At 54.0% G+C, this 18,732-nt stretch overlaps 7 protein-coding genes; 2 read left to right on the forward strand and 5 right to left on the reverse strand.

The window, feature by feature from the left end:
• Positions 1-53: 53 nt before the first annotated feature.
• RCC_12071 (probable CTP synthase) lies at positions 54-1,917 on the forward strand (the record flags this gene model as incomplete). XM_023765929.1 has 2 exons in its annotated part: positions 54-111; positions 188-1,917. The coding sequence occupies 2 exons, from the start codon at positions 54-56 to the stop codon at positions 1,915-1,917; spliced, it is 1,788 nt and encodes a 595-aa protein (XP_023621697.1).
• Positions 1,918-3,239: 1,322 nt separating this feature from the next.
• Positions 3,240-4,457, reverse strand: RCC_00751 (uncharacterized protein; the record flags this gene model as incomplete). Its single annotated transcript, XM_023765930.1, has 1 exon — positions 3,240-4,457. The coding sequence occupies one exon, from the start codon at positions 4,455-4,457 to the stop codon at positions 3,240-3,242; it is 1,218 nt and encodes a 405-aa protein (XP_023621698.1).
• Positions 4,458-9,413: 4,956 nt separating this feature from the next.
• Positions 9,414-11,152, reverse strand: RCC_12128 (uncharacterized protein; the record flags this gene model as incomplete). XM_023765931.1 has 2 exons in its annotated part: positions 9,414-9,984; positions 10,059-11,152. The coding sequence occupies 2 exons, from the start codon at positions 11,150-11,152 to the stop codon at positions 9,414-9,416; spliced, it is 1,665 nt and encodes a 554-aa protein (XP_023621699.1).
• Positions 11,153-11,828: 676 nt separating this feature from the next.
• RCC_12127 (uncharacterized protein) lies at positions 11,829-14,261 on the reverse strand (the record flags this gene model as incomplete). XM_023765932.1 has 2 exons in its annotated part: positions 11,829-14,087; positions 14,151-14,261. 2 exons carry the CDS (start codon positions 14,259-14,261, stop codon positions 11,829-11,831), a joined length of 2,370 nt encoding a protein of 789 aa, XP_023621700.1.
• Positions 14,262-14,813: 552 nt separating this feature from the next.
• On the forward strand, positions 14,814-15,371 carry RCC_00753 (probable 50S ribosomal protein L14; the record flags this gene model as incomplete). XM_023765933.1 has 3 exons in its annotated part: positions 14,814-14,828; positions 14,928-15,012; positions 15,064-15,371. The coding sequence occupies 3 exons, from the start codon at positions 14,814-14,816 to the stop codon at positions 15,369-15,371; spliced, it is 408 nt and encodes a 135-aa protein (XP_023621701.1).
• A 628-nt stretch (positions 15,372-15,999) lies between these two features.
• Positions 16,000-16,793, reverse strand: RCC_00754 (related to RPB9 DNA-directed RNA polymerase II, 14.2 KD subunit; the record flags this gene model as incomplete). XM_023765934.1 has 3 exons in its annotated part: positions 16,000-16,062; positions 16,114-16,203; positions 16,572-16,793. The coding sequence occupies 3 exons, from the start codon at positions 16,791-16,793 to the stop codon at positions 16,000-16,002; spliced, it is 375 nt and encodes a 124-aa protein (XP_023621702.1).
• Positions 16,794-17,314: 521 nt separating this feature from the next.
• RCC_00755 (uncharacterized protein) lies at positions 17,315-18,403 on the reverse strand (the record flags this gene model as incomplete). Its single annotated transcript, XM_023765935.1, has 1 exon — positions 17,315-18,403. The coding sequence occupies one exon, from the start codon at positions 18,401-18,403 to the stop codon at positions 17,315-17,317; it is 1,089 nt and encodes a 362-aa protein (XP_023621703.1).
• Positions 18,404-18,732: the final 329 nt, after the last annotated feature.

The raw sequence follows: 18,732 nt of genomic DNA on the forward strand, positions 1-18,732 counted from the left end.
CCCTCGAACTAACCTTCGAGCACGGCGACCACAAAGGGCAAACTACCGCGACAATGAAATACGTCTTGGTCTCGGGAGGTGTGATTAGCGGGGTCGGCAAAGGCATCATTGGTACATGCCTCCTCCATGCATATTTCTGCTGCTACAGACTCGAGGATGTGACGGACTAACACGCCCATTCTTCTAGCCTCTTCTGCTGGCCTGCTGCTGAAGACGATGGGTCTGAAGGTGTCCAGCATCAAAATCGATCCCTACATCAATGTCGATGCCGGACTGATGAACCCGCGCGAGCACGGGGAAGTCTACGTCCTCGACGACGGCGGCGAGGTCGACCTCGACCTGGGAAACTACGAGCGATACCTCAACATCACCCTCACGCGCCAGAATAACATCACCTTGGGCAAGATTTATGAAAAGGTCATTCGCAAGGAGCGCAATGGCGACTATCTCGGCAAGACGGTGCAGGTTGTGCCTCACATCACGGGCGAGATTGAGGATTGGATCGAGCGTGTGGCCAAGATCCCGGTGGATGACACCAACGAGGAACCCGACGTCTGTATCATCGAGTTGGGAGGAACCGTGGGTGACATTGAGAGCATGGCCTTTGTCGAGGCTCTCACCGAGCTGCGGAGGAAGGTCGGCAGGGACGAGTTTATGCAGATCCATGTCTCGTACATTCCCGTCGTGCATGGCGAACAGAAGACGAAACCCACGCAAATGGCCATCAAGGCGGTGCGGTCCGCGGGTCTGATTCCAGACCTGATTGCCTGTCGATGCGAGAAGCCGCTCGAGGAAGGTGCAATCGACAAAATCGCTCGCTTCTGTCAGGTCGAGACGTCAAGCGTGTTGGCAGTGCGAGACATGCCTTCAACCTATCAAGTCCCCATCCTGCTTCACGAGCAGAACCTGGTACAGCTGATGACCCACACGCTTGGCTTGGACAAGGTCAAGCTGTCGCCTGGTTTGGGGGAGAAGGGAGTCCGCATCTGGGAGACGTGGATGCGTCTGACTCTGGGTCTGGAGCACATCCGCGAGGAGCTGGAGATTGTGCTGGTGGGAAAGTACCTCGACCAACCGGACGCATACTGTTCCGTCATCAAGTCATTGGAGCACGCTGCCATGTACTGCCGCAAGAAGCTCAAGGTCAAGAACGTTGACGCCGAGCACCTCGAAGCCCGCACCAGAGATACAGATCCCGCAGCCTACCACGAGGCCTGGCGCATAGTCTGCACGGCGGCCGGTATCCTGATCCCTGGAGGCTTTGGCGCCAGAGGCACCGAGGGCATGATTGCTGCGGCCAACAGAGCGCGCCTGAACAAGACCCCTTACCTCGGCGTCTGCCTGGGCATGCAAATCGCTGTTGTCGAGTTTGCACGCAATGTCTGCAAGGTTCCACTGCCGCAGGCCACCTCGTACGAGTTCGACGGCACAGACAAGGATCGCGTCATCGTTGACATGCCTGAACACAACCCCGGGGAGATGGGCGCAACAATGCGTCTCGGCAACAAACCCACATACTGGCAGGAGGGCTCAGAATGGAGCAAACTTCGCGCTCTCTATGGGAAGGGAGATAGCGTCAACGAGCGCCATCGCCACCGGTACGAAGTCAACCCCGACTATATCTCTCAGCTAGAAGAGGGCGGCATGTCATTCATCGGCAAGGGCAACACCGGCGTACGCATGGAGATTGTCGAGCTCAAAGACCACCCATGGTTCGTCGGTGTTCAATACCACCCCGAGTACCTCAGCCGTGTCTTGCAGCCATCAAAGCCATATCTCGGCTTCATTGCTGCCAGCGCGGGCATGCTAGACGAGGTGCTGCGAGGTGACAGCCCAAGTGGGCGTCACTCACCGAACGCTGACCTCTACCAAGAGTTCAACAGCACCGTCAACACCGTCAAGGTCAACGGCCACTAGAAAGACATGCGGCGGATGGCAGTGATACCGGATTGGACGCACGAAGGGGTACATTTGAGGGGTAAAGGGTGTTCACATGTCACTTCTGGAGTGCAAGCTCCAACGCCCCAGTCTCAAAACATGACTGCATGCCGGGCCGTCCACACCCTCTAGGACGTTGATTCACACAGCACATCCAGAGACGAATCCCGGTCCGAGCATACTGGGGATGAATTTGATTTTACGACTGTACGACATATTGCATACCAACGGCGCTTGGGCAGAGTGTGGAAAAATTGGGTTGGGCGGCAATGGCGATTGGAGTGCGCAGCATATAGAGTAGCGGCAAGTTTTGATAATCATCCAGGGTTGCAAGTCGTTWCTTCTACACTTTGCGTCTACGAGCCAACCCCATACGACTGGTCCAGGTTAGAAGGCCAAAAAGGTCCGAACAAACCATGCAGGCATTTACATCAAGCAAGCATCGCGTGCCTTCGAGAAGTCTTCACTCCCTGACCAGCTAGCTGCACGGAACGTGACACGCCGAAATGGATAGGTGGAGTGAGCCGCCACCACCAAACCTACCGATCGGAGTGGTTTCTGGGACCGACTTTCGGAGAATTGCGACCTGGATCTTCCCTGGAGATAGGTATAGATGAATTAGGGCTTCTGGTGTGGAAGCCGACATCTCCACATGTAGTTATACAGATCTGTATACTGGTAGAAGGGCTCTTCAACGCACGACAACCAGAACTAGGGAGTAGTACAACCAATGTCGAYTTTTGTAGCATGAAGGAAGCCTACGTTGACCCGCCGCTCATAACTTGATCAGATTCCATATGAACTTCACGTTGTGACTTTCCGTCAAGACAGGTTGCTCGTACTTGCTCCACATCACCGAGAGTTGGAGAGGCTGGGAGATGCCGCATGATACTTAACAATCAGGGGTATCATTTGCATCGTATAGTCTAAGCTAGCAGTACAATGAAAAGGGCTTCCGCAACCCAGGAAAATAAGCGCGGAAAGCATTGACATCTACATATCGCTTCGCCCAAGGAGCAAAATAGCCGCCATGCAACGCTTTAAAAATGGGCATATCCTGGCTAGGTCAATTAACAAGGCCCCAGCCTGGCATCTGAATCCATGATCCTCGATGACCATGCCATCATCATGCTAGAACCTTGCAAGGGGGGGAAATTTGGGGAAAACCAACGCACAAAAAGCTGTGCGGTGAGCGTGCTAAACGGACTCTCTCCGGACGGCGCGGTGCTGAATCGTATCGTTCGTGCTATGATCATGGARGTTCTGTGCGGGTACTGTTTTGAGGGATGGAAWCCCCATCATCAACAGTCTCGCTTCCTCCTCTTTCCCTTCTGTCTCTCCTTGGTCTTGGGGCTGACACCACCAGAAGTGGGATGACTACGGTTCACGCCACCTCTGACATCCACGTCGCTGTCGTCGTCGCCCTCGGAGGACGAAATTGAGCTTTCGGCCTCCTTTTTGGCTTTGCTTTTACCCTTTCGACTCTCAGAGCCCTTCTTCACACCGACATTCAATCCCTGTCGTCGTAACGCCTTCAGTAGACCGCTACTTGCCCGCATACCAGGAAAGTCTTTCGCCGTGTACACATTGAAGRCATCGGTCATGGCGCTGGCAACGTTGCCATGAGTCGCGCCCACTTGCATGTTGCTGGTGTCGACTCTCAGAAGGCGGAACTTGAGCCTGTATTTGCCAGGAGATCTGCAACTGAGGTCTGGGAACACAAAAAAGGTTCCCGCGATGCCATTTTCGTCCTTTGCCTGGTAAGGCGATGCAACAAGCGTGCCCATGAGTCTCCGGGTCGTCGGAATGTCGGGATGTGCAGATGGCAACTCTGTCTCGTCGGCGGTGCCATCTGGACTCAGTAGAGTACAGTGCAGCGCGAGCATGGCGTTGAGGTCTTGCTCTGGAAAGCCTGTCACTCTATCTGTAATCTTGAGTTCGAGAATCGGCGGAGGATCTATAACACGGCGATCGCGTTCCCCGAATCCACAGGCCCGAGCTGCCACGGGCTGCTGTCGAATACTGAGGGCAAAATCCAGCGGTGGCGCTTTGCTGGCGCCAGACTTTGGAGGTCGTGCAAGCGATGAGCGTGGCGATGCTTCGGAATGGCTATAGCTGCTTGGCGATGAGAATCCACTGATCGACGGGCTATGTGGGCTACCATCGAAATGGTCATTGCCCAGGGATGGATGTGCAGGAGAGTACTGGGGTCGCTGGTACTGTGAGTGCGCTGCTGGCTGGAAAGACTGATATGGCTGTGGCTGTCGAAACGGCGCGGGCGCCTGCTCAAATCGATGTGGGGGTGCTGGTGGGTACGAAAGTGGCTGCGGCCTGTACTCAACTTGCGAGGTCGGATACTGGTCTACCGGAGGCTGTCGGTACAAAGTTTGCTGCGTGGGCGCCGCTAGCTGGTGCCTGGGTGGTGATGAGGGATGATTCGAGAGTAGATGAGAGACCGGAATGGACCTGGGCGACGATGCGTTGGCTTCTGAGAATCCTGCTGACGGCGGAACGCGCATTGGTGGTAGTTGCACAGAGCGACCCTCCCTGTGCGTTGACCGAGATGAAGGTATGGAGCTGATGGGAGGGAGCTGTGGTCCTGGAGAGTAGTGTGCCGGTCGATCATAGAATGAAGGCGGTGGAAACGTCGGCGTCCGCTGCGTTTGCGCCATTCTACCCGGCTCGCTGCCCGTAAAGGGAGGCTGGACGGGTGATGGTCGTCCGGACTGCGACATAGAAACACTGAAACCTCAATATTGTCGTCCCAACACCATACACCGTCTTCGATCTGAAGGTGATATGTCAAGTGCTTCCAAGAGTGTGACTGTATCGAGCGATAGAATGTCCAGTCTGGCCGGTGTCGGTCTGTTTCGAAAGTATGATGGGCGTGTAGAAAGACCGTCCTTGGGATTAAGATCTCGTAAACCACACCGAGAGGTCTCGAATTGATATGGGGTCAATAATGTGGCGCGCGTGATGAACTCGGAGCTTCCTGGCCTCCGCAATATGGTATTTGGGATGTGCTGATTTCTCCTTGGGACCATGGAAATCGATCAGATCTTCGCTCAGGAAAGCATGCCGTGTGAACTGGGTCATCCGAAGGAATTTATGCGAGCGCGAACAGGAAAGCCCGTCGTGGTTGACCAACAGACAAGGACGAGAACGTGTAGCACGGAAATGAACCGGGGCAGTCCACAGAAGACCACAGGGAGTCAGAAAGAGTGGCCGGTGCAATGTGACCACAGGGATGCTCATGTATACTTAATGTCTTTGTGCCGCTACACACACGGCGGGGCGCTAAAGCAGGCGGCGTCGGATCAAGATACCCTGGTTTCGAGGGCACTGCACCTGCACAAAGGCGTCGAAATCCAGCATGGGGTTGACGACTATCTGGTAGCGAACGTGCAAGGGTCGAACGACGTCAGGAAGCGTCCGGAAGCGCGTCTGGCGTATTCTGTGATCCTTCAGGGAACTAGAGAGTGGGTATGGGACAGCAGGCGAAATATTTGTGCATTGTGCAACGACTAAGAACCTGGCACATGTGCGGTTAGCCGTTGAAGCTCCATACTACCCGAGGCGTAGCACAGAACGCCGGAAGGCCCACTGGGCTGCGAAGAAGAGGCTTACCCGTTGTTGAGGTTGCTCCATTGACATCAACCAGGCTATCGGCAGAGAGCTGACCGTAAAGAGCCCGCGGTATCGACACGCTACCGAATTTTGCTCGCGGCAGTACAACCACAGTGAAGGCGCACACGGGCGAGAATCCTTCAGAAAGGACCGCTATCTACTTCACGGTCTTGATCGCAAGCAAATCATACAGGGCGTGTGCGCGTGATGGTACACTCCACCCTCACCATTCTTTCCGCGTCTTGTCTCGCGCACTAGCTCCGATGCAGAGCATGGGGCTCGGCGAACAGGGCTGCAGGGGTCAGCAATCACAACCAGTCTCACCAGGCTCGCAATCTGATACCGAACGCTCGACCGCCCGGAATCATGGTCGCATGCAGCAAGGAGTGAGCTCCCGAAGAAGCACGGGGGAACCGACGTGTATGGAGCAGTATCGCCGTGCTCACGCGCTCAATCGGACCGGATAGTGTGGCACCACCCTTTCCAGACTTTGCGTAGTTCCGGTCAACCTCCATGGTTGCATGAACCGAAAATGGGTATGGTWTACTTGTATTCGATACAATGTCGTGCCGATATCATAATCGAGTCTGCCACCACCTATACGTGCAGCCAGACTTACCAGCCTCAGTCCGGAATTGTCTGCCAAGAAAGAAGTGGAACGGTKAGTCTGGCTTGTCTGTGCAGGATGGAGTTGGACGCCCGGAGTCAGCCAGCGAACTCCCCACAAGATCCCAGCAAAGGCTGTGTGATGGATGCGAGACTTGCATCCTCTTTGCCGCTAGAACGCTTTGGTCGCGAACCCACAAGCATCAGTGGGCCRATGTGAATGAAGCGCCTTTCCTACATCAAGGGTAATAGGAGATGGACCACTTTGTTGACCGCTGCATGTGCAAATTACCGCATCCACAGATGGTGAACTGTAAGTTTGCATGCCTTGCAGTTCTCGGGTAGAAACGCTGATGGGCTTCGGCTAAGCACCGAGCATCCCTGAACCAAGTAACAAGAATCTTGGTGGCACGGACGCCATTGCGATTGGTAACCCGGCACGCAAGATGTGCGTCCAAGCGACTTTCTTCTTCCCGCATAAGGTTACTGACGGTAAGAAAGGATGAAGTTGCGGGCCACGTGCGAAGAGTCGTCAGTGTACAAACGACTTGCCCAGAGAAGAAAGATCTGACATTGTCGTCCTTTAAGGCCGTCAAAAGGAGCATCAGGCGTGCTGGATGGGGAATATGATGCATCGAAGGGATCGCCGTGCAGAAGAATATTGATTCTGTGCACCGAGCGCCTGGCAATGTACTTGCACGCTTGGATCATCGGACCAGTCGCTGGCTTGTTGCTCAGCGGTCTTGATTGAAATTYGCAACTCACCGATTATGGTGTATCAGCTACTGTCCGGGGGACTATGGGTGCCAATGAGGAGGCATGAGTGGTCGTTAGGTCTGGTGAACGTTGCGCTGAAGGCGTAGCATCGCCAAATCAACGGCATGTCGCAACGCCACAGGGCCTCAGGAACTGATGGTGACCTGGTCAACAATTCAGCGTACATGAGCTGCATGGCTCGCATCATGCATGCATCCTTTGGACTTGCTCGGCGGCGCTCCGTCTTTCCTTGACCGTCCTAACCGTGACGATGATGATGATGATGGTGGTGGTGATGATGGATGTGCGGCGCCAATAATGCTTGCTCCTGCCTCAGTCCGGTCTCTCGGCGGTCGGTTGATCTCTGGAGACCCACCCGCAGCGGTATCATTGGCAATGGCAAGTCGGTGGCATGGACACGACGGATGGCAATGCTTCGGCGGCGCAACGGGTGAGGAAGGGACAGAAGTGTGGTCTCGGAAAGCTCGAAGGACGGGCTCGTTTGTCCAAGGTTTCGGATCCGCTTCCGGCGGACGTCCATCTCCAACGTCAAACACGATCCGACTCGATCACATCTCGTCTGCATCTTGGTCGGGAGGGGCCCTTCACCCTTTGTATGCAGGCTTGGAGACAGCCCCGGCCAATCATGCACTCTTGTAACACGCGGCCTCGCAGGATACGGCCAGCAATCACCTGTCCGCTCCCGTCCACGTTGTAGCCTCCTCGTAACTACCTTACTGTAGGAGCAGAAATCCCAGCTGTCTGRGCCACAGGTCTGAATGTGGAGCGCTACCTTACCTTACCTTACTCCTGTACCGTTGGCCCTTCTCCCCCTCCCCACAAAACCCATAATTTGTGCCGCCACGTGCCCAGTAGGTCGGGGAGATGCAACAATACCGTGTTCCAAGTGGTATACTAAGGGCAAGCTCGGAGCTGTCTATCAAAGTGGATTTCACGGCCCATGCTCCGCTTTGGCGCTTCGATGATGGTACACTGCGAGAATATCATGTCCGAATTTTGAACGACGGGAGTGGGTTTTCTCAACCATATGCATTTTCTGGGTTGACACCTACATACGTTGAAGACCGACGCTGCAAGGCCATCGCTCATCTCAACGCATCACGACCACAACGACCACAACGACCACAACAACAATAACAACAACAAACACAACAGCATGTTCAACCAACCTTTGACCACTGCACCTGCTATCCGCCTGATGGTTGAAAAGCCTGGAGCGAGACTGCATCGCAACTTTCACGTCGCTCAATGATTGCTGGCAAGCACGTTCTATTCTTCGCCTTTCACGTGGACACGGAGGTCCGTCTTACAGGGTGCGGGTCTACAGTGGCAAGACAGCCAATGCAGTCTGTGACCTGTCTGCACAAGCCCCACCCAACCACGCTCGTCTCCGTGACAGCGCACTACGACGGGGAGCTGCGTGACCTGATCGAATTTCGTGCAGACCATCTACCACGGCTCCGAGTCCTGCTGGAGAGAGAAAGAAGAAACATGCCTAAGCAAGGTTCTATGCAAGCCATAAGCGACGACAAGAAAACCACACGCCATGAGTGAGCTCCAATCGCTAGTTTATGCTAACTTTTCAATCCATCTACATTGACACGCGCCATGCCCGCCGTAAATGGCCATGTGCATTGACGTCCTGGTAACACGGACAATGACAGATGTGTCTCCTCCGGAATTGGGACCTGCTGCTTCGAAGCGACAAGCGAACGAAATTCCTGCCTTAGTTGATGTGATGGAGCATGGAAAGCTGCATCAAACACGAAGACCCGAGGTAGATCGCACTCTATTGGTCCCGCTTGAGTGCATGACAATTCTCTAGCACGGCAAGATCATGGGGCTATGTTGTGATGGTCTATGGCTCCGCATGTATTGACGGTAATAGCCGATAAAACTTCCGCTGGATGATGATGATCATTCTAGCGAGGCTTGAGTTGGACTTTATGGGAGTCGAGGTCATGTCTACGTTCATCCACGACATAGCTCGAAGGTGAGGCCGAATGTGCTCGCAAACAGAGCTTGATGAAAAATCTATCACAATGAAGAATTCGGCAGCCTCAAATAGTTCCCATGGATTGGCATCGGGAGTCGGGGCTCGGAACTCCTGTGGGTGTCGGTCTTCTTTGACCCCCTGAGTAGGGCAGAAATCTAACAGCGGTGAACACGTCGACCAGTTTAGTTCTCAGCCAAAATATCTTACTGCAGCATCTGATTGCATCGGTGTCACAGGTTACAACTAACTGATAGACGGCATCCAGTTCCCCTGCTTCCGGACATTTTTCAAGTCTGCAACTGGTTTCGCAGCCCTTCCACATCCTTGCTGATTTTAGAGGACACAACTCCGATATGCGAAGACGCTATTGACATCTTCAAAAGTGGATCCAAATCATGACAAGAAAAGAAGCGCATGGATAGATATCCACCCTATGATTACTATGTGTGCTACGGCGACCTCCCCCTCCTCACTGTAGGTCTCGTTGCGAAGGAACGGCTCCAGCTTCGGGCTCTCTGCGATTTGGCTCTTCGTCTCTCGGTCTAGACAGTCGCGCTTCAGGTTGGAACCCGGTAGCTCTCTTGAGACTGCCCGGCCTCATCGAGGACGGCACAGCTTCGCACACCGAGTCCGCCTCGAAGATGGGTGGAACAGAGGCCCCCCTTGGCTGTCTTGTGCTACCGGCCGGCCAATACCTCCCAGCCGGAGGGGAGATAGGCCGGAGTGTAGGGTCAGGGGGCATATTCGTTTCTGGCACCCATGCTTGCGGATGTCCAGACGGTGATGGTCTTCTTAGCGGAGGTACCACGGGATGGACGTTTCGCGCTTGACCATATGTCCGCTCTTCTCCTAGGTAGTCCGTTCCAGGCGAGCGAGCGTACTCTGGTTGCGGATGGAAGTGCGTATGCTGTGGAGGTATCGGAGGTGCCATGCGAAAGCCATCATCGATCCGATTACCATATACATCCTGATGTGCAGTACCACCATCAAAGTCCCCTCCATTAGGCCGCCGCGGTCTCTGAGGTCCGCCTTGAGGTCTTCTAGGTGAAAAATCTTTATCCGCGTGGTCAGCATAGTAGTAAGCACTTCCAATTGGACACATCGATGTACTCACTCACCATCACCGCCGATTCCACCGAGCAAATCGTCATCCTCATCATCCCAACCACCTCTTCTACCTCTTCTAAACGGCCGCCCAGCTCGTCTGCCTCCACCACCAAAGTCATCATCAAAGTCATCTCGGAAGGCCCTCTCTCTCCTTCCTCGACCTCGTCGCCCAGGCCCACCAAAACCGCCGCCACCAAATCCACCAACACCGCCGCCGCCAAATTCATTCATTCCTCCACCCGGCATCATAGGAGTGTTCATGGGACCCATCCCAGGGCCTCCAGCCATTGCAGCTGCGGCCGCCATAGGGTTCATCATAGGATTGACATTTATGCCTGGCATTCCCATGCCGCCGCCTTGCATTCCCATCCCAGGTGAACCAGCCGCACCACCCATGGCTCCCAGCCCCGGTATCCCACCCTGCATCCCATTCTGCATTCCCATTCCCATACCCATTCCCATATTCATCCCACCTCCATTCATCCCACCACCACCCATCTGTTGTGCAGCAATCATCTGACTCAGCTGCGGCAAGATCTCTTGCAAAGTTTTCAGCATATTGTTCCTGTACTGTTCCCTCTTATGATCAGAAGCACTCCCAAAGAGCAAAGAATCCCTCTCCGCCATGTGCCTCTGATACTCCTCCGCCATCCGTTGGAACTTGTCTTCAACAGTATCCCGCATCCGGTCGAATTCGCCCCGAGTAGGATGCGTGCGTCTTCTCCTCCCACTCCCATCACCTCCGCCACTGCCATCCCAAGGACTCGGCCCGTAGTTGTTACCACCACCACCCCTCCGCCGTCCCCTCTCCCTCATTTGCCACTCATTCAACACCTCTCCAAGCCTCTCATAATCCCTTACGGTCCACTCTCCCGGATTCTTCGAAAGCCCTCCTCCACCGCCGTTCATGAAAAACTCGCCAACCATATCCACCGGATCCTGATACCGTTCCCTCCCGTCTCCGCCACGCTCCACGTAAAGGTACTTGGGAGAAGAACAATTATGATGTCTTCCGTTACACCAACAGCGATCCGGGGAGCAAACGCGTAAAGAGTAGTCCGAAGGGAGGTATAGTTCAGTTCTTGAAGGCGCTATGCCCATGTTGTTGAGGCATGGAATGTTGTGGACAGCAGGCAGTCGGATTGATGAATAGCAGAGTTTGCTACCAGCCGGCCTCTTTGCAAAAGTGCTGCAAGTGGTAGGTAGAGAAGGCAGTCCCGCCGAGAAGCAGTGTAATGCTGAGAAGGTTCAGCAAGTCAAAGAGACGGTGAGGAGATGGTGCGACGAGGGACGGAAGGAAGTCAGCTGCACACGCCGGGCGAAGCAAACAAATCTTGCTGCCGCAGCAGCGTATGCAGAGCGAGAACTGCCAGGAAGGAGATGTATGGTAGAAAATGAACGCATCACAAGACCCTCTGGCCTTCGAGATGACGGGATCACGACGGGTCGGGAATCCGCAGCTTTTTGGGTCCTACAACATGATGGGCAACATTAGCGTCATGTGGCCCATTAAGCAAAGAGGAGGTTGCTCATCTAGCGGCGTATSAACAAGTCACTCACTCTGCTCTGCATACCTGAAGAACACTGGCAAATTCAACCAGAAACGTCTGCCTATAGCAGTAAGAGTGAGCGAAAACAACGGTATTAGGTATCGTGACTCTTTCTCGAATTTTCATGTATAAACCTGCAAAAGCGTTGAGCAGTATGCAGACAAGGTCGATGCCGAGCTGAGCACAAATAGATGGAGCAGGTCGGAACGATTCTTTGCTGAGGCAGCTCACATGGTCTGTCGCAGCTTTCTTCGATGGCTCTCGCTCCTCCCTCCTCTTGGACTCGGCCTTAGCCGTCTCTCTATCGACTCTCCCGATTCTTCGCTGTCAAGCCTCTCGCTGAGTTCCTTCTCCCGCACAACGTCAGCGAGAGTCCTGCGTCCCTTTCTCTCAGTGCGCTCCTCTTCCGGGTCGATGAAACGATGAATCGTACGGTGATCAAGTACACGCTCCTCCTTGTCATTTTTGTTCTCCTTGTCCGTCTTTGGCCAGTAGTAACCATACAGCTTGCTATGGCGCTCACAACGCGGGCAAGCAATTCGCGTGAGGAAAGCCTCGTCCTGCACAAAGTGTTCGTCGCAGTTTCTACACTCTACCCACCGGTGGTATGTAGTCGCGAGGAGTGCCTTACAGAGCGTGTAGTCACCAGGTGTACGCGCTTCGCCTCGCCGAACATCTTCCTCTGAGTCGTCCGCAGCTTCCATCTTTTCAATACTGCGGATCGGAGTGGCGTCCCCAGACCTCGGACTTTTGCGTAGTATGTCCCCGCCACGATTCGCTTTCTCGGGAGATAGTAGATGTGCTTCGTTCTCCTTCACAGCAGTAGCGCGTGTGCGAGTCCTGCCCCCATCTGCCGCTGTGACAGTAACCTTTACACTCGCCTCTCCCAAGTCCGGCCCATCAGTCAACATTTCGCATATGCCTTGAGCTATCGTTCCGGCGGCGAWAGTCTCCATAGATGTGGCACTCGAGGGTGCTGAAGAGGCGCATGACGCGGCGTCCGTTCCATTCGTGGACGGAGAGCTGGGCCCTGCTAAATCGTCCTCAGGACGAGGATACTTCCGCGGGCGGCCGCGCCCTCTCTTGATGGTTGTCTCTTCCTGTGGAGCAGGTGATGCAGGCATACTGTAAGGATCCACGGGCTCGTTGGCATTGATGACATTTCGCAGGTTGGAGCGACTTCGCTGTTTTCCGAGCGAGGGTATCGACTTGGCCGGCGCCGCATCGCACTTGTTCTCGGCGTCCTCAATCGATGCATGCTTGCTTCTCGTCTCGTCATCGCGGGAATCAACGGCTTTCCTTGTGACGAACGGCAGCGCTCCAGGTTTGCGCTCGGCCGCGGGTCTCTCGCCATAATCTACAACTGTGGAGGTGCTTCCGGAAGTGGCTGTCGGCCTCCCTGATGACTTGGGTTGGAGGTCTTCCGAGGGCTCCTTTTTCTGTCGCTCTTGGCGATCTGCAACCATTCCCAGAAGCTGCAAGACCCTGTTCAAAGTTACATCGCTGTCCTCGGTCTTCAAAGATGGCCGGGAAGGTGATCGCCCTTGTGAACCGTTCGCTGCGGCTTTCCCACTGAACCGACCACGGCGGTCTCTCTCCAGTTGTTCCGCATCGGTCAGCTTCCCCGTCCGCTGTGCTTTGCTCCGACGACCATTTGACTCATTCCCATCCTCATCGACCTCGTCATCTCGTTTCCGCTTGTTCGGTGAGTGTGCCCTCACTTCCCGCTGTACGATGGGCGCAGCCTTGATCTCCGCGCCTTCCTCCGCATCTTCGTCCGACTCCTCGTCACTGCTGTCATCGTGCACAATAGGTCCTCGAGGATCCCAGCCGTTTCGTTGTAATCGTTCACACGTCCCGCATAAGCATTCGCAATTACCCTCTCCGAAATAATCATCTCCATATGTAACCGTAATCTCGTCTCCCAGAGCGATTTCCTTGCAAGCCACAATGTGGATTCCATGCGGTCCGGTCGTCGTAAGTTTGGCGTTTGAATCGCAGTCATGATTGGCAAAGCGTGCGGGTCCTAGGAACAGAGATGGACGCTTCCGGCGACTTGACATGACCACGCTGAAGTCGTTATTCTTTGATAGCTCCTGTTCTTCCCTCTCCGTCATCTCCACTTGAATGCCGGTCAAGTACTTGATTGACTCGTTCCTGTGCAAGGGTTTCCGAGCGATTATGGCAGCCTCGGCAGTGGTGATGGTGTAGCGATTCGTCGTTCCGACCTCAAACGGACAGTCGGCCAAGTACATGTTGACATACTTTCGCAAATGGCGTCGGAAATGCTCCTTCTCGTCCTCGGTCTTTAGACTCCGCAGGTACTTGGCCAGTCCGGGAAGCTGCAGCAGCTTTTCGTGGGCGGTATTCGGATCTTTGTGAATGATGWCATATGTCTGTAGGGTCTTGCATATATCTGCCTCGAGYACGCCACGGCATGGGTGGTAGTTTGGCTTGAGTTTGCGAATCGAGGACCAAAAGTAGACCTGCAGAAGTGTGAGTTTTGTAGAAACGCAGGAGGCTGGCGACAAGAAACGGCAAGCACATACCCGATCGACCAGCGCATCGGTGATGATATCGTCGTAGTTGGCGAGTTGCGACAGTGTMAGGCCTCCCTTCTTCTTCAACGCCTCTTCCAAGTCAGCAGCTTGCGAAGGCATCTTGTCGGCGACGCGCAAGGCCAAGAATGTCGCGGTGTATGCAGCAAGCGATGGTTCCAACCATGCAGTTCCCAATACTGGAAGCCTTGTTGTTATTAGTACTCTTCCCTTCTTATTGTGATTTTTTCTTGCCGCCCACAATAAAGCAAGGCCGTCCCTCTCTCTGTCTCAATTCCGCGCGCGTGAAGCGTGTTCGGAGCTACCTGGGATCGTGATTGGCCGTCGGGAACATGGTCGATGCGTCTTGTCTCGGGAAGCAAACACGGCAGGAAAAGGCAGAATCGCGTGGAAAAGGACGAACAATATGAAGCGGCGGTGTCGTCGTGGCGCAAAGACTCGAGGGCAAGGTCAAGAGAACGGCGTGTTGAATGTAATTGACTAGTTCCGTCAGGCACGCGATGGATCAAGGGATATTCCGCCGCTAGCGGGGCCGCAAGCATTCCGTTCGGTGACGGCCGGACTCCCGACTGACCACAACTTCATCGATCAGATACCTAGCCCACCATCTATCCATTTGCGTCTTCGTCTGCAAGCTTCTGCTGGGCTTTCACGATGATTCAACTAAAGGTGTGATATTCCTGGCCTCTTGGCAATATATACATGGTCCATGGCGCGAAGCTGGCACTCCCAAGCCACGAACAAAAACTAATAGATGCCTCAATCCAGACCATGGTCAATGTCATAGACAACAGCGGCGCCGCCATAGCAGAATGCGTCAAAGTCCTCAAGATGAAGCGCCACGCAAGAATCGGTATGACTTYTCGCACGATTCTCTTGAGACGCTATTGACAACCACCACCAGGCGACCGCATCATCGTCGTAGTCCAGAAACAGCGCAACTTCGGCCCAGAATCAGGATCGGGCGGCTCGGTCTCGGTCTCAGCAGCGAACAAAGTTCGAAGAGGAGACATTAGACATGCGGTAGTCGTACGGACAAAGAAAAAGTACCAGCGCGCAGATGGAAGCGTCGTGAGCTTTGATGATAATGCCTGTGTGCTTATCAACAAGGGAGGAGAGCCTATTGGGAGCAGGCTGAATGGAATTGTGGGAGCCGAGTTGAGAAATCACAAGTGGAGTAAGATCTTGAGTCTTGCGCCGATGCATTTGTAAGAAGATGAGGTGTACATCAGGGACGGCGTATGGCAATGGCATAGCGATGGCGTTTGGAATGGGAATACCAACAAGCTCTTTCGATCTTGAGGTTTCGGTGCTGCACAGACTAAAGATGGGCTCCATGAGAGCAGTTCTGCTTAGTGGACACAACAAGCTCTACTCTTTCACGAGGCAGATCTGCCCATGTTGCCAGCTCGGACCCATCTCTCATAGGTTTACGCTCAGTTACTCGGACAAGTAAGGCAAGAAGGTGGGGGAAGCAAACTTTCAATGTACAGGAACAAGACGGACTGCCGGACGGTGTGATGCGATGTGATTGTTTGCGTAACTATCTCATATGCCTCTTGTCTACCCGACAAGTTTCTGGTCATTTTTGCGTCCATACTGCGGGACATCCACCTCAAACGCCTCGCTAAACAACAATTGGTGGAGATTCTTCAATCTCCGCGGGTGGGGTTATTTCGTCGACGGAACCTTCAGAAGTAGCAAATCCCTCGATCAGATCCTCTTGAAAAACTTCCAGGAGCGGACCGTGCAGAGAGGCTTGGCGCTGCCTCCGAGCCTGCCGCTCATGTTCCTCCCTGATAGACTCCTCGAGTGTGACTGGCGCTTTCTTCGAATCATTCTACTTCTTCTCGTCAAGCGTGGACCACTGTTCTCCACATTCGCAGCACACGTAGAAGAGAGCCTGAGAATGACGTTAGCTGTGCAGAAATGGATGGGCGGAAGTCAAACGTACCATTCCAGTCTCGGGTGTTCGCTGTTGAGACTGGAAGAAGACGGCATCGCGCGCGTGGCATGCCTTGCACTCGACGGCGGCGTGGGGGAGCTGCAACAACCATCTGTCAGCAAATGTCGCTGCAACAGATCCGCAACAAAAGCATGAAAACGTGGTCGCACGGTGTGATCCCTCCTCTTGCCYCCCTAGCGCAATGCTTGTAAATTCGCGCCGCTGCCCGAGAACGTCCGCTCCCGACGCTCAGCTTCAATCGCCTCTTGTTGCTGCTCGCCACTGCCCTGGTCAGGATCATCCACCTCAAATGCGATGCCTCCATCAGAAGGTTGCTCGCATATGGGACAGAGGATTTCCTGACCGCACATGGTGCAGAGCTCCGGCACGACTTCACCGGCGGGTTCCTCTTCCTCCTCGTCCTCGGGCTGTACATCCTCCATCGCGGAATCAGAGGGATCACCCACCGTAGGATCCTGAGCGACGTCGTCGATGTTTCCGGCAGTCTCCTTGATGTCTTCCTTGAGCGAGTTGCGCCAAATGCAGGATGCGGTCGCGGGCTCGCTGTATTCGCAGGTGCGACAGGCGAACATGAGCTGGCTACCCTCGCGATCTTCCTTGGGATACAGCATGTTGCTGCATTCGCGGCAAAATCTGAACGTGACCTTGGTGGTGCTGGATTCGGCCATGGTGGATGGTTGCCGAAGTGGATTGCATGAGGTTCGAAGATCAACTTGGAGAGCGCGGGCTTGACTAAGGAAACTTAGTCCGGCGGGACCTGCCGCTGAATAAGAGCTGGTACAAGCTTCCGGAATCCTGACTGAGGCATACAAAACACACAAATCGAACAAAGCCATCCTTTGTCAAGATTCCAGGTTGAGCATCGGAACAACAGCGCTGAGGTCTGCCTTTTCTTCGCAACTTGAATCGCTGAGAATCTTGCTAAGCTGAGCTCTGAGGCCTTTGGACATCCATACCACTGCGAAAGAGCTGAACCACAATTACTCCTACGGTGTCAATCTGAAAGCAGATTAGAGCACAAACAAACCATCGCAACATGCGAAATAGTCATCTCGGTGCAGTATCCTAGGCCAGGCTCCCAAGCTGACACTTTCACATCTCAAACAACGAAAGCACGCTTCTAGTAAAGCATCGCATTCTGCACATGTCAGCAGCCACATCGTTCAGCTCTACTGATCACTAGCCTTCTTCAATAAGTCTTCCCAAAGATTTCCTTCGCCAATCCGGCAAAATCCAATCCCCTCTCCCCATCCACGACCTCCCAGAGGTTCGGCTGTGTGAACACCGCCAACGTATTCCTCGCAATCTTCGCTCCTTTCTCGGTCCTTGCGCCTCGAACAAAATGCGGCACAGCGCGGAACTTCCCCCTCGTGATCAACTGCAGTGCCTCACCCGTTTGAAACGCCAGACAGTCCCTTGGAATATCAACCTGCGTAGTGCGACCAGCACGATCTTTGATCCAAAGGCCTGCCTTGGGATCCGGGTGAGCTTCCAGCTCCTCCAATATGCCGTCCTTTGACGATTGAAGGTTCGGCTTGTGCAGTGCTTCATCAACGAACATGTTCGATGTGAGGCCAGTGAGAGCGCCAAGATCCGTGTGCGTACCACACCAGCTATCGTCGTCCATTTCCACTTCCTTCTCTCCCTCGGCTGGCGCGGCAGTCTCAGCAGCAGGAAAGTAATGCAGCAGTCTGGCCTTGGTAGCAACACTCCCTCGCACGATGTTCTCCAGCACACCGTTCCCGTAACCCTCCAAGTTTGCCTTCCCATACCGATCACATGCCCTTGCCACCAATGCAGCAACGCCGACAATCAACTCGMACATTTCTTCCACACACGCTTTGAACCCCGGCAGCACATCTTCTTCTGGCCAGACGTTCTCGGAGGTCATATCCTTCAATTCAGGATACATCTCCCTCGCCTTCTTCACCAGACTTTGATCCTGCTCGCCCGGCTGGACATAGAAACTTCCTTTGCTCGTATCGTACTTGCCATTGTCGAGTTTTTCCTTTCCATGGGACCAGCCAATGTTGTAGCGTGCTTCTGGTTTCTCAACCTTGGCCAGTTCCGAAGCTGGAAGGTTGGCAAGGAACGATGAGTAGCTAAGAAGTTTCTTTCGCAGAGCTGGGTAAGTAGAAGGAAGATCGCGGACCAGAATAATGCCCAGCGAGTTGGGACCAAAGGCTTGCTCGAGAGTTGAAAGGTCCACGTTGCTAGATTCGAGGTCTGAGAGTGATACACTAATGGCCGTTGGCCGGTCTGAAGCTATAGAGCCCATGATCATGGACTTGTGGTGTACACTTGAGTTGTAGTGGATGATTGATCAATCGTCTGGTTATACTTGGCAAGTCTTTAATTCTCGCGGTCTCTTAGGATTCAGCTGTGCTTCCCGAGTCTTGTCGTTGTCAAATGACAAGGGACCACATGACTGGAACACCGTAGAAACATCGGCATAGGTTAGGAAGGTGAGGTCGGCAAACGGAGCTCGCCTACTAGGTACTCCGTCCTATCTCGTTCGAACCGTGGAGATGACACACAGGCGGTTATCAACGAGTGGCTATTATTCAGATGATTTACGAGTAGAAGTGACATCGTGAGGGGAGAAGA

Source organism: Ramularia collo-cygni, assembly GCF_900074925.1.
Source record: "Ramularia collo-cygni strain URUG2 genome assembly, contig: RCC_scaffold01, whole genome shotgun sequence".
In the NCBI taxonomy this organism is placed as follows: domain Eukaryota; kingdom Fungi; phylum Ascomycota; class Dothideomycetes; order Mycosphaerellales; family Mycosphaerellaceae; genus Ramularia; species Ramularia collo-cygni.